The sequence below is a fragment of the Hyperolius riggenbachi genome, chromosome 7, assembly GCF_040937935.1.
Source record: "Hyperolius riggenbachi isolate aHypRig1 chromosome 7, aHypRig1.pri, whole genome shotgun sequence".
Taxonomy (NCBI): domain Eukaryota; kingdom Metazoa; phylum Chordata; class Amphibia; order Anura; family Hyperoliidae; genus Hyperolius; species Hyperolius riggenbachi.
In genome coordinates this window covers 146,645,437-146,660,602 of record NC_090652.1, presented here as the reverse complement: position 1 = coordinate 146,660,602, position 15,166 = coordinate 146,645,437, and the positions used below count along the sequence as shown (strand labels likewise).

Here is a 15,166-nt window from a genome sequence, read left to right as displayed (position 1 = left end):
GCAAGGGGAGTTGGGGGGGGGGGGGATTTAGTTAGTGTCCAGCCACGGGAATGCAGCGTTTTAGTTTAAAAACTGCATCAAAAATAGCCCTCTGTTTCTCCATTGAAATACATTATATGAATTTTACATGAGTTTTTAAAAAATCATGCAGCAAGTTATGCGTTTCCAAAAATGCACATTGTAAAACACACACTGTATATATGATTTTTCTTTTTACATGCAGCCCATAGAGACCCGTGGATGGCTTGGACAAGAGCACATTAAATCTAAACTCCACTGGGGGCCACCCTTTCTATTATGAAAAAAAAATCTGCCCATCCGTTCAGCCCGCTTGCGCCAACGTACTCTACACTCATTGCCCACATGGGCCATATAAATGAATACTTGGAGACAGAATATGCTTCTGGGCCAGATAAAGGATAAAAAGTGGAGACTTGGTTAATGATCAATGAGCAGGATTAGATTAAATCTGTATTTGAAGATCTGCAAAGGATAGAATGCAATTGTATAACAAACTATCTTGTTTAATGTTTAACTACATCTTAATGCTTAATTTTAAGACCTTATGGGATTAAATAAAAGTAAATATAAAAAATGACATTGGAGACAAATATTGTTTTATATGTAGATTTATTCTTATTAAAATAAAAACAACTAGTGCAGGTGTGTGACCAATAACTTCCTGTCACTCCAACACTATTGTCTAATTCCCAATTGTGGTGAAAAGGCAGCAGAATTCATCAGCACACATTAAAAAACACCAAAAAAAACAACTTTTTATTTAATTTCAGGAAAATAAAATTAAAAAAAAATCTCAAATTTAATTTGGAGGTTCACAGTACAAGCGTACAAGAAAAAAAAAAAAAAAAAAGGGATCAGGAACTTGTGCAGGCACATTGACAATCCACCTGCATCCTCTGGAAGAAGCTTGTTTCATTGGTATTAAATAAATTACATATACATTCAGCAGGAAAAAAAAAAAATTGTGCATATTTACAAATAATGAGGACTACACCATTTCAGATGTACAGCATGACAAACAGAAATTATAACTAACATTACTAGATTTGAAATTACGACCTCATTTCAAAATGTATACAAACCAAGGGAAATCCACAAGGCTGACATTCGGGTTACAAAAACCATGGTTACTACTAGTATGAAAGCAGTAAAAAGGACCCAACAGAAAGAACACCAGTTAAACTAAAAAAAAAAAAAGTAAGGTATTGCATTTAAGAGAACTTCTCATTACTTCCTATCCATGAGTAAGAAGCACAGCAAATTTATAAATTGTGCTTTAAAGAGACTCCGAGATGAAGACAAAAATACATTTATACATACCTGGGGCTTCCTCCAGCCCCATCCACATGGAACGCTCCCATGCCACCGTCCTCAGCCATCTCCATCCGGGTCCCGTCACTTCAGCCAGTCAATGCAAGCGCAGTGCTCTCCCTCCGTACTGCGCAGGCGCATGTGTAAGGCAGGCACCAGAGAGATAGAGGGAGGCGCTGTGCATGTGTACAACAGGCTGCGTCTGGTGGTAGTAATGGCACCCGGTGGAGAAGACTGAGGACGGCGGCGTGGGAGCGATCCATGCGGATGGGGCTGGAGGAAGCCCCAGGTATGTATAAATCTTATTATTCAGCTCTGAGTCCCTTTAAGAATGTGACCAGCAGTTTCCAACATATCAGGTGTTGTAATAATGGTCATGTCTAAGAACCCATGGAGACGCAGGTCATCAGTTTGGTCAGGTGATCGATATGCAAGTCTCCGATTTGCTAGCCATGATCATGTGCTAAAGCGGGGTGTGATCACAGCAAATCAGAGCTTTGCTAATCTATCAGCTGATCAAACAAATCCCATGCTTCTCCATCCGTTCTCCTAGACGCAACTTGTGATTAGTCAGGTGAAGTTAACTGCTGTTAGTGGAAGTGGCCACTCATACTCAAATTATGTTGAAACCTCATTTTCAGCTGGGATGTACAGCAGTAGTAGTAGTCATGGACCTGCATTCTAAAGCAGCGTAAACAGACCTTAAATTTCATTCAATCTTATATCCCCCATCATTTGCAGTATGCCACTAAGGACACTCCCACCTGTGGCTCCTCAATTTCACCCTTAAAGGGACAATGTAGGGGGGGGGGGGGGGGCAGGGGAAAATGATTTGAAGTTACCCGGGGCTTCTAGTGGTCCCCCCCAGACATCCTGTGCCTGCGCAGCTACTCACCGATGCTTCAGCCCCACCTCTGGTTTACTTCTGGAATGTCAGACTTTAAAGTCTGAAAACCACTGCGCCTGCATTGCCGTGTCCTCACTCCCGCTGATGGCACCAGGAGCATACTGCGCAGGCCAAGTATGGTCTGTGCCTGCACCGTGCGCTCCTGGTGACATCAGGGGAAGCGAGGACACGGCAACGCAGGCGCAGTGGTTTTCAGACTTTAAAGTCTGACATTCCAGAAGTGAACCGGAGGCGGGGCCGGAGCATCAGTGAGTGGCTGCACGGGCACAGGATGCCTGCGGGGGACCATTAGAAGCCCCGTATAACTTCAACTCATTTTCCCCCGACCCCCCTACAGTATCCCTTTAATCCCCTACCCTAAACATCCACTGAGAAATGATGTTCTATGAACAAAAAAAATAAAAATAAAAATGTTCATATTGTCAAATCAATGCTTGGACAAATGAGGTCCTCTTGAAGGATCTTCAAACATTTTTCAATACAGCAAACCACTTTAGTGGCATCAGTGATGTTGCTCAGAAACAGATAACCATGTCGGAGGCTTTAAGAATATATTAGTATTAAAATGAAAACTAAGTGGTACACTGTTTCACTCAAAGATCACTAAAACATAGCTACCTGAAGACAAATGATGGCTAAAGCCATTTTGAGAGAATGGGAAAATGGTGGCTGAGCAGCTAACATACAGGCAAGGTAGCTACTACCTAAAGTTTGTCTGTGCATGACCCCTCCACCACATTATAGCATTGGGACAATTCTGTATGGAAAGTAAAGATATTGTCATGGGTCCAATCAGACTGTTAAACTAGTGACAGATTCATGCAAGGATAAGACTATCAGGAAGAATTAGAAGATGTTAAAGTAAGCTTGTTGTATACTTTAAACATACAACAAAGGGAGTCTGCATTCAGGCAGTGGCGTGCAGACACCTCGAGCTATTTGCCTGCAAGGTTAATCCCTAAACATAAAATAGCAACTCTCCTGTACACAGAAGGAAGTTTAAACTGTTTGGGATTAGCTCCACCTTCCTCACTTCCTGAACATTGCTACTGAGCAGCTTCACTAACAAATTGTGAGGCTTAGTAAGTCAACTGATCAAAAGATGATCAATTCATTTTCTTGTACATGGGCAATAGCCCCACCCACGTAAGAAGGGAATGGATGATATGGGAACTCCTGGGGCACTGTAGAAGTCATTGAACCACTCACTGCATCCCACTACTGCCATCAGTTTGTCCTTACACATCTTAAGAGTGTAGGCAAGGCTGCATACTTTACAAACCGGGGTTCTAAGAAATCGCAGCAAAATCGTGGCTATACTTAGCTTTTCAGTTAAACAAATTGAAGCCTCTACCCTTTTCATACACTGGTCCTAATGCTGAAGGAAATCGTGACTGACAGGGATCTGTTCAGCAGTTGGTTCCCAGCTGACCACGAAGCAGCACTGAAGTTAGAAAGCGCAGTTTAGTACAAATCTGTCACAAGTCTTTCTTCAGTAACAGCTGTTATAATGCTTACCTTCAACATTACTATACGACGAGTTGACTTTGAAGACTAAAATAATTTTATCAGTACTGGAAGCAATGCTGTCCATTGAGCGCAAAGCCATCAAAATACACTTTTAAAGATTTAAATTTTGTTTAAACCAAAGATTTAAATTGAAATAAATGACATGATACAACTATTTCACAGAACTATGCAGGGATAAAGCACCCCACATGTTTAGTAGCTCTATTGCACTATGAAAACAGATTAAGTTAACTGTGGAAGGCCTGATTTTCATCACAACGCTATAGTACCATTTCTTAGCTATTCAATGTAATCCATGCAACAATCGCATAGGATTTTCCTAGGTTGACTGAGACATTAAAACTTGCTTATGTGCTTAAACCATTAGAATTGAACTGTAATTTAAAAAAATACATAAAATAATTTACCAAAAATAATTTACTATATTAAGATAAGTCTGATTTTTATATCTCTTCAGTTAATTCCTCCCGGCCCATGTTCATCTGGTATAATTTACTGGGGTAACAGTGTTGAGTATCTTGGCGAATGAGAAATAACCGTGAACAAAAAAAATTCAAGGGAAAATTTGCTGTAAAAAAAATAAAAATAAATTGGTAATCTTCAATAAATCATGGAGGAGATCGAAAATAAAGCTCTACCTCTTATGTCCTCCATGCAATACCCCAAGAGAGGTTGAAATTGCAGCAAGTTTATCAACAGTTTTGTCTTTGATTGAGATATTTGCCCCAACTGTATTCTTTGTAGCTGTACTGCAGAAGTTTAATGGCTGGATATCTATAAAGTATCGTACATCTGTGACAGCCAAGATGATGCAGAAGAATGGGTACACTTGTGTAAATCAATTGCACAGCATTCCTATGTAAGATATAAATGGCAGCGCCACACTTCATATCTTAACTACCAACTTCTTAAAATAAAAGCCAAAACAGGGAGGGGAAAGAGTTTTGACCTCAATAGTGCCACTTTGTTTTAGTCTCTTGAAAATAAAAACTATGACACCTCTGGTCACACAGTGACTGTATACGTTGGAGGCATTCATCTTCCTTTAGTTCGGTGTTGTGGTTGACCAGACCTTGGCTGGGAGTGCTTCTCATATTACTTGAGTTTCCAACCTCCGGATTCTTTTCACTACCAAGTCAATGTTGATGATGGGGTTAAAGTATAAAGCCCAGTAAAAGAGACAATTGCAAACAAACTGGGGGATCACAGGCCAAAATATGGCAACAAAAAGACCCTGGGTTGACATCTTCCAAAAATGTCCCCACATGAGGCGAGGTAGAGACCTAAAACAGTGGAAAAATAAAAGATTAATAGACAGATTCTTGTAAAAGTGCAATTAAATACATTTTTTTCTAACAAATTTTATTTCTTAAAGCAGACCCAAACCAAACTTTATTAACCCATTCAGGTTCCGTGGTTTTCACGAGAGAAATGTTCACCTCCCATTCATTAGCCTATAACTTTATCACTACTTATCACAATGAACTGATCTATATCTTGTTTTTTCCGCTACCAATTAGGCTTTCTTTGGGGGGTACATTTTGCTAAGAGCCACTTTACTGTAAATGCATTTTAACAGGAAGAATAAGAAAAAAAATGCAAAAATTCATTATTTCTCAGTTTTCAGCCATTATAGTTTTAAAATAATACATGCCTCCATAATTAAAACTCACGTATTGTATTTGCCCATATGTCTTGGTTATTACACCGTTAAAATTATGTCCCGATCACAATGTATGGCGACAATATTTTATTTGGAAATAAAGGTGCATTTTTTCTATTTTGCATCTATCACTATTAACAAGTTTAAAATAAAAAAAATATAGAAATATTTCATCTTTACATTGATATTTAAAAAGTTTAGACCCTTAGGAAAATATTTACATGTTTGTTTGTTTTTATTGTAATTTTTTTTTTATTATAGTAAACATTTTATTTGGGTAGTTTTGGGAGGGTGGGGGGTAAACAATAGATTTATAATGTAAATGTGTGTTCATTTTAATGTATTTTTATTTTCAGTTGTATTACTTTTTGGCCACAAGATGGCGGCCATGAGTTTGTTTACATGACGTCACTCTGCGTAACACACGCTTAGAGTGGCGCATCGGGGAGGGAACAGCCAGAAAAGGCGCAGCTTCCGAGAGAAGCTGTCGCTTTTTCAGCGGGGGGAGAGGAATCAGTGATCGGGCACCATAGCCCGATACATTGATTCCCTGGCTACCGAATCCGCGGCCGGGAGTGCGCGTGCACGCGCGCACAATCGGCCGCGGGGGCGCACATGGTTCCTGGACGTAGTTTCTACGTCCAGGAACCAAAATAGGTTAAAAATATTTAGTTGCACCACTCTAACACATACAAAGAGAAATAAACACTATTTCAAACCTATGATCATTTCAGTGCATGCTTCTCAGCCTTCTCTTTTAATAACTAGGGTTTTACTGGGGGCAGCCATTAGCAATTCCTCCATTGCCAGACACCACCTAATCCACCAGTTTGCCGGATTTTGTCCGGCAATTTCCAAGGAAGGGAGGGGTTCCTACAATAAATGTAAAATATTTTATATTTGTCATGCAACTGAAAAAAGGTTGCTATTTATTATTATAATTTAGAAAATAGATTTTATTTCTGAAATCTTGTATTTTTCATTTGGTCCACTTTAAAGAGAACCCTGTAACAAAAAAAAAAAGTTCCCCTGGCGGGTACTCACCTCGGGAGGGGGAAGCCTCATGGTCCCAATGAGGCTTCTGCCTCCCCTAAAGCTGCAGCCAGTCCAGCGCTGGCTCCCCCAAAGTGCCCCAGAATCCTCCCTCGACAAGCGGGGGGGTTGATGTTGCGGCGCGCCGTACGGAGATAGGTGAAAATAGCCGATCTCTGTCGGGTACGCTCTACTGCGCAGGCAAGCGGCCCAACTGCGATCGCCTATTTCCGCCCATCTCCGAGCGGAAAGCAGATACTGCACCTGCGCTGGAGCCGGGAACATAAATATTTACATCCCTGCTGTTCGGGGCGCTTTATCGCCACCGCCATGGGACCAAGGAGGATGGGGGAAGCCTCAATAGGATCTGGAGGCTTTCCCCACCCGAGGCGAGTACCCCCCAGGGGAGTTTTTTTTTCGTTACAGATTTCCTTTAAGCTGCTGCAGGAAGGCTGAAAATTGCACTTCTGTTTGCTGGTTTGTGAAGTTTCTCCTAAGATTGCCCCTTTGTCACTTCTATGAATGTACAACAGGACATATTGGCAGCGCTACCAAATAAAGGCTGCACCCAAGTTGACCAGCTGAGTAGATGTGCAGCGCCCACACACAGGCAGATTACACAACTTCACAGCAGAGACAGAAGAAATAGTGTGGCTGGCACTTCCCACTTGGAATGAGTTGGAATGAGTAGTGAGAGAAGGATGGACACAGGTAATAAAATACTACCGCTCTCCTGCAAACCTCACAGTCTGTATATATGATCAACACTGAGGCGTGTGCTCCGTGTACACATAAGTGGAAAACAAGTAATGTCAGTCAACCAAAAAACAGCAAAACAACGTGCACCTTCCGTCTTAATTTACTTGAAGAGTGTTTCATCAAATTTCATATACAGACATCCAATGATGACAATGATCAACCACAATGGCGTGGGTGTGAAGCCAAGCATAGCTTACGTGTCCTTGGCAAAAGCAGGCTGTGCGGTGTGGAGGTGGGCTTCAGGCACTAGGTGGTAAGGCGATGGCCGATTTGCGTCTGTGCGACGCTTGGTCACGCTGTGTACCACAGAGACGGAAGGTGCATGTTTTGCTGTTTTTTTGGTTGACTGAGATTACACAACTTGCATTCAAAACAGATGCAACAAAGGAGGACGTTGACTTCAAGGAGTCTGTGTACAGGTTGTTCATTACTAGACTCTTCCACGATGATGACGTGCTCTTCCAGAAGAGGCCTAACCACAAGCCAACAGTTAAAACATAGTATGAACCCGAACAATCTGTAAAAGAAGACAGACTGGCACTAGATACCGGCCGAGGCAGTTGCTGGGTCACTGGCTTAAGTATTCCATATCCAATTGTGCACTCAGGGATGATCACAGCATAGACTTGGAAAAAAAGAAAGATGAGGCACTAATTGCTGCAACAGAGATACGGTACCTTTTAATCCACAGTGGCATGACACATCAGGGTACACAGTGGGAGTGAGGGAGGCCTGACAGCTATTTCGCTTTCAACCAAAACTTCCTCAGAGGCCAGTAGAATGAACCTTACTACTTGCCTCTGAGGAAGCTTTGGTTTAAAGTGAAACAGCTGTCAGGCCTCCCTCATCCCCACAGTGTACCCTGATGTGTCATGACACCGTGGATTAAAAGGTATCTCTGTTGCAGCAATTCGTGCCTCATCTGTCTTTTTTTCAAACCCGAAGCTGATAGCCATAAATGGTCTACACATTTTCTAAATAACGAAAAACATTGGCAGCGCTCAATGAGGCTGCAACTGAAATGAAGTCTACTGGCTAGCTGCATCCATGTGTATCAGTTTGCATACAATTTAGATTAGGGTTTAGTACATAGTTTGCATCTGATTTGTATTCAAGGTATGCAATTTAAGTCCCTGTGGCTGTGCACGCCCCTGTTGGTTTCATTTCAGTTGCAGCCTGATTGAGCGCTGCCAATCTTTTCCCTGCTTCTATGAATGTCTACAGAATTCTCACTTAAAGGGGCAACTGAAGTGAGAGGTATATGGAGGCTGCCATATTTATTTCCTTTTAAGCAATACTAGTTGCTTGGCTTTGCTGCTGATCTATTTGGCTGCAGTATTGTCTAAATAAACAATCATGCAGATAATCTTGTCAGATCCAACAGTGTCACAAACGCCTGATCTGCTGCATGCTTGTTCATGGTCCATCACAGAGTATTAGAGGCAGAGGATCAGCAACACAGCCAGGCAAAAAGCATTGCTTAAAACAAAGTAAATATATCAGCCTCCATATACCTCTTGCTACAGTTCTCCTTTAAAGTGAATGTTTACCGGTTTTAAAAACAAAAAGTCAGATACTTACCTAAGGAGAGGGAAGGCTCGGTCCTAATGAGCCTTCCCTCTCCTCTCCCGGTGCCCTCGGTGCTGCGCAGGATCCCCCGTGGCAGTATTCGACCAGTTCGGTCAAATACTGCCACTTCCGCATGCCGAAGGGAGCTTTCGGAAGGCTTCGGGAGCACTCGGCTCCCGATGACGCGGCCGCTCCATACTACGCATGCGCCCTCTATGACGCGCTCGCGCGTACGTAGTATGGAGCGGCCCGTCTTCGGAAGCCCGAGTGCTCCCGAAGACCTCCGAAGTCCCTGCGGCGGCGGACGCGAACGGGGAAGCCAGCGCAGCACCGAGGGCACCGGGAGAGGAGAGGGAAGGCTCATTAGGACCGAGCCTTCCCTCTCCTTAGGTGAGTATCTGACTTTTTGTTTTTAGAAACGGTACCCATTGGCTTTAATGGACAACTGAAGTAAGAAGAATATGGAGGCTGCCATATTGATTTCCTTTTAAAAAATACCAGTTGCCTGGCAGTCCTGATCTATTTGGCTGCAGTAGTGTCTGAACAGCAGAAACAAGCATGCAGCTAATCTGGTCAGATCTGACAGTGTCAGAAACATCTGATCTGCTACATGCTTATTCAGGGTCTATGGCTACAAGTATTAGTGGCAGAAAATCAGCAGGGCTGCCAGGCAACTACTAAGCTTTAAAAGCAAATAGATACGACAGACCCCATATAGCCTCGTTACAGTTGTCCTTTAACCACTTAGGTCTATCTGGACGGATATATCCGTCCAGATAGCCAGCCCTGCTGCGCCGGGCGCGCTCCCGCCGCCATCTGCTGCCCCAGAGATCAATGAATGTCTCCCTATGAAAAACCGACGGCTTCTCTGAAAAGCTGCGATTTTTCTAAGTTTAACGTCATCCCTTCAGTTCCTGTAAGCGAGAGCTCTCGCTTACAGGATGAAAAAAAACAAAAATGACTGGCCATCTTGTGGCCAAATAGTAATATGCATGTCAAGAGTATATTATAATTTTTAAATTATAAGCTTGTAAATAGTGATGGCCGCAAATTGAAAAATGCACATTTCCAAATAAAATATTGATGCCATACATTGCGATAGGAACGTTTAAATGGTGTAATAACCGGGACAAATGGGTAAATAAAATGTGTTTTTTAATTATGGTAGCATGTATTACTTTAAAGCTAAAATGGATGAAAACTGAGAAATGAATTTTCTTCAATTTTTTTCTTAATATTCCCGTTAAAATGCATTTAGAAAAAAATAATTCTTAGCAAGATGTACCACCCAAAGAAAGCCTAATTGGTGGCGGCAAAATCAAGATATAGATCAATTGCGATAAGCAGTGATAAAGTTATTGGTGAATGAATGGGAGGTGAAAGTTGCTTGGATGCATAAGGTGAAACGACACTGAAGGCTGAAGTGGTTAAGTCAAGTGGTGTCCTGAAACGAGGGAATGTCTGATTAGCAAGGAGAGGAGGTTTTTGGAATTCGCAGTTATGATCCAGTGCTATAAAATACTCCAAAGACAAGGTTTTTTCCCCTTTGCCGGTCTCCATTTTTCATGCAAGACCTACCGGTAATAACTTTTAGAGCTTGTTCACATCTTGGACTTTTTTTTGAGGTGTAATGCAACACAGACACCATGCGCAACGCATGGAGTTGATAAAATGTTTTTACATCAATTAACCCCATACAAATCAGTGCGCTGCATTTGCCAGTGCTGCTGAAATGTAAGCATTTTTTGAGCAACCCATGTAATTAAAGTCAATGGCCAGGCTTTTTTAGCACGCAGAAGCACACAAACTCATGGGTAAGGTGTGTTTTTATATGCATAATTGATTGTACTCCCCCAGCCCACCCATTAATTCAGGAGAAAAAAAACTGCATAGAAACTTACAAAAATGCAAATAAACATGTTGAAATGGGTTTGCATTTTTAAAGCACGTTCATGTAATTTCAAATACACTGGATGTGAACAAGGCCTTAGAAGGGGGCTGGAAGAAAATTTTCACTTTGATTAAATAATTCCTCGAATTACTACAAGGATAATGACTAACATTATTTCATTTTACTGGCTTAATATGTGCAAAAAAAAACCAAAACACACACAGCTTTCCATGCAGTTTCTAACACATTGGTACAATTTCTACTTGCATACTAACTGCAACAAAATACTATTAGATAATACTATTAGAGAATTATCTTAAAGTGATCAAAATCTCATACATACCTTATAAGAGGGAAGCATCAGGATCCTACTGAGTCTTCCCTCGCTGATCAAAAGGCCCCCCCTTCGTTGTGCACGGCCCCTCTCCATTGCGAGGGCGCGCAGCTCTTCTTCCTGATGCGGTTGCATGCGCAGTAGCAGCACGAGCCTGCCTGCATTTGCATGCGCTGTAACACGGAGCCTGCAGCTCCGGCTTACTGCACATGCGGGTTGGGTCGGCTATTCCGCTTAAGCAGGAAGAGATGCACGGCCCCGTTAGGATTAGCGACCAGGGATGCTCACCGAATGAAATCCGAATGAGTTTCATTCGGATTACATCCAGGTAATTAAAGAGAACCCGAGGTGGGTTTGAAGAATATTATCTGCATACAAAGGCTGGATCTGCCTATACAGCCCAGCCTCTGTTGCTATCCCAAACCCCCCTAAGGTCCCCCTGCACTCTGCAATCCCTCATAAATCACAGCCACGCTGCTGACAAACAGCTTGTCAGAGCTGGCTGTGTTTATCTCTATAGTGTCAGTCTGCTGCTCTCCCCGCCTCCTGCAGAACTCCAGTCCCCGCCTGCATCCCTTCCCTCCCCGCTGATTGCAGGGAAGGGACGGGGGCAGGGACCGGAGCTATATAGGAGGCGGGGGAGCAGCTGAGACTGACACTACAGATGTAAATACAGCCTCACAGCATGGCTGTAATTTATGAGGGATTGCAGAGTGCAGGGGGACCTTAGTGGGGTTTGGGATAGCAACAGAGGCTGGGCTGGATAGGCAGATCCAGCCTCTGTATGCAGATAATATTCTTTAAAAACACCTCGGGTTCTCTTTAAAGTGGATCCGAGATAAAGTTTTACTCATTGCATAATTGTGTTCCTTTCACATAGTTTATAGGGCATTCCTCAAGCCAAATACTTTTTTTTTGTTTTGTTTTAATACTCTAATTCCCTATAAGCTAAACAAGCCTCGCCCACAGCTCCTTTTGTGCCTTAACATTGTAGCTATGGCTTATAAGAGCTCCTCCTCCTGGGCAGGAGGAGGTGGTTACTAGCCATTGATTTCAGAGGCAGAGGAGATGAGGAGGGAGGAGGATAGGGGACTGAATTTTCACACAGGCAAGCTGATAGCATCTCCAGTCCTCAGTCTGTGATAATCAGAACATGGCTGCCCTCATTGTATCACAGGAATAAATCAAACTTTTGAAGCGGTTTGCAGCTAGATATGCTGTGTAAACTAAACTTTAGATAAGATATATAGACAAGTTACTTGTTATAGTTTTTCATCTCGGATCCGCTTTAAAGCACCTGAGAGGGTGTGTGCGAGGGGGTTAAACTTACCCAGCAGGCATCTTCTTTAACCCGTCCCACGGCGTGTCCCACTCTGCGTTCCAAGCCGTCATGTGATTATAAACACTTCCACCTTCTAAGTTGAAGGAGGAAGCGTAGTAGTCAGTAACTCAAACAGATTTCATCCGGTGAGCATCCCGGTTAGTGACAATGCACTGTCGCTAGTCTTCTTGGGCCGCGCTCAATGACTGGGACAGCACAGCAGGAAGGGAAGCCTCAATAGGATCCTGAGGCTTCCCTCTCTTTAGGCAAGTATCTGATGTGTACCAGAGCTTTAGCTTAGGTAATCTTTAAAGCCCTAGCTTAGCACATTGTGTTGAATAGATCAGTATGTAGTGTCCAAGCTTTTACTACCTGGCTTGCGAATCGGTCTGTCTGTGCAATTGTCAGATGCTCCTTGACCGAAAACAGTCAAACTCTTCCTCCAATTTAATTACCACCCACATGTTCCAGTAAATGGGAAGGGATGCCAGCTAGTTTTTCACCGTGAACACAGATCTAATCACCTGACCATCCCCTCTTTTCCCTATAACACACACACCCTCCTGGCTGGCATACAAAGGAGACACACCTGAAGTCAATGTGTATTTTCGCCAAAATTATTGTCTTGGATTAGAAAAATCTAGTGCGAGTATGTAGCTTAAAAGAGAAGTGTAAATGGGTGATTTTTAAAGCTTGAGCACAAGCTCATATAAAAAGACCATATTGAATATGGTGGTAGGGACAATACAACAAATTAAAGGTGCATATAAAATATCAAGAAAGAACAGCAGCAAATACACACCTCAGTTGGCTTGTTGACCACAGTCTCCAGAATGAGAATAACTCCAGCACCGAGAGCAACATAGCATTGACAATAATAAACCTAGAGGTCCAGTAATGAACTTCAAGCCAGTCCCATGCAAACTCAGCAAGGAGCTGATATGGAAGAAACAAGTACTTAACAAGGAACTCCCGCCACTGCGTCCACGTTGGATCTTCAAGATCCTGTGAAAAGACAGACATTTATATGTATAAAACAGCAAATAAGCGACGTGCTCATCTTATAAAGTAAATATGTACAATGTTGATGCGGCTGTGTGACTGCATTTGTGTCCCATACAACACAACTGAATGGGAAATTTTCAACTGCAGAAAAACAGAAAAAAAAAAGTTGCACAGCAAACAAAGAAATGTGAGTATTTTTCATACGCAAAAATGTGTTGGAAGCTGGACCTTTAGGTTTTCTATGCAGAGAACACACACACAGCTGAAGAAAATGCAGCCTCATCACCAGCATGAGAAATTAATGATGATTACCATGCCATGTGTAATTTGCCACACAATCAGGATGCATGATTGCCATCACATGTCCACAACAAAAAGTTACTGCAATCATGCATTACCCAATCTGCTACGGTTTGAGGTGACTCAAGCAAGGGTTACATGGTTCTGTCACCCACTATCAGGCAGTATTAAAGGAGTCCAGGTCAACTTTACAGGATCACTTATGTTCTCAATCTCCAGCCTGAACGAACCTAAATCAGTTCTGTTACATAAAGAACATTTTATTTACTTCCACTGCCTCAGAGGTGTCAGAGGAGTCACTCACTCATAAGGCAGAAGATCCACTCAAATTTTTGGGCTAGTTTCCCACTGGGAGTTTTGTTACATTCCCTGCAATACAGGAACGTAACAGAGGGAAAAGTCGCATCACATGTTATCAGTGTTGCGGTGCATACAGTCAATGAAATGTATACAATACAATAACATTTGTAAAGCAATTTTCTCCCATAGGACTCAAAGCGCATAGTTGTGTCTCAGATTAATACAGGGTTGCAGGCTGGGTTGTGTTACAGAGGAGATAGTCAGATGTTCATGAATGCCAGACTGAAGAAGTAGGTTTTCAGTTTAGACTTAAATGCTTCCAGGGATGGAGCTGTCTTGATTGGGTGTGGTAGGGAGTTCAAAAGTGTAGGGGCAGCATGACAAAAGGCTCTGTCTCCAAAGGTTTTGAGGTAGACTGGGGGTGACCAAGGTGTTACGTCCTTTTGATCTAAGATTGTGGGGGGTGTGATGCAGTTGCAACAAGTCCTTCAGGTATCCAGGGCCCAGATTGTGCAAGGATTTGAATGTCAGTAAGCCAATCTTAAACAGAATTCTCCATTTTATCGGTAGCCAGTGGAGTGAGCTCAGGGTTGGTGTTATGTGGCAATGGCGGGGTTGGCTAGTTAACAGCCTTGCGGCAGCATTCTGTACTAATTGCAGGCAGCGTAAGTCTTTCTTATGCAGGCCTGTGTAGAGGACGTTGCAGTAGTCTAACCTTGATGTGACGAAGGCATGGACTAGGGTTGGAAGATCCTCTGAAGGAATTAGGTGTTTAATCCTTGCAATATTCCTTAGGTAAAAGAAGGAATGTTTCACAACAGCTGAGATTTGATTCCTGAAGCTTAATTTCCCATCAATCAGTACTCCTAGGCTGCGCACACAGTCTGAGTTGTTCAGGTCTGAGCTCCCTATCCTTAGCGGTGTTGGTTGAGACTGGGGCTGCTTTGCTGTTGAGCCCTGGCCCTCGATAACAAGAACCTCAGTTTTGTCAGCATTAAGTTTTAGCCAATTATTATTCATCCACTCCTGAAGCTCAGCTAAGCATGAGTTTATTTGTGGAGTAGGGTCTGTGATGCCAGGTTTGAATGACAAATATAGCTGAGTGTCATCAGCATAGCAATGATATGTCAGGCCATGTTTTTGTATGATTTCTCCAAGTGGCAGCATGTATATGGTGAAAAGTAAAGGGGATAATATTGCGCCCTGAGGTACACCGTATTTTA

At 42.6% G+C, this 15,166-nt stretch overlaps 1 protein-coding gene across 3 annotated transcripts in view; it reads right to left on the bottom strand.

Moving 5' to 3' along the window:
• Positions 1-2,458: 2,458 nt before the first annotated feature.
• BFAR (bifunctional apoptosis regulator) overlaps positions 2,459-15,166 on the bottom strand; it is a 57,554-nt gene continuing 44,846 nt past the window's right edge. For 2 of the 3 annotated variants that reach the window (XM_068244731.1, XM_068244733.1), the window contains 2 exons: positions 13,141-13,343; positions 2,459-5,052 (listed from right to left, as the gene is read on the bottom strand). In XM_068244731.1, coding sequence (XP_068100832.1) covers positions 4,860-5,052; positions 13,141-13,343 — 396 coding nt within the window. In that variant the 3' untranslated portion in view covers positions 2,459-4,859. The remainder of the gene's footprint in view (positions 5,053-13,140; positions 13,344-15,166) is intronic. The other variant, XM_068244734.1, reaches the window with a different exon arrangement.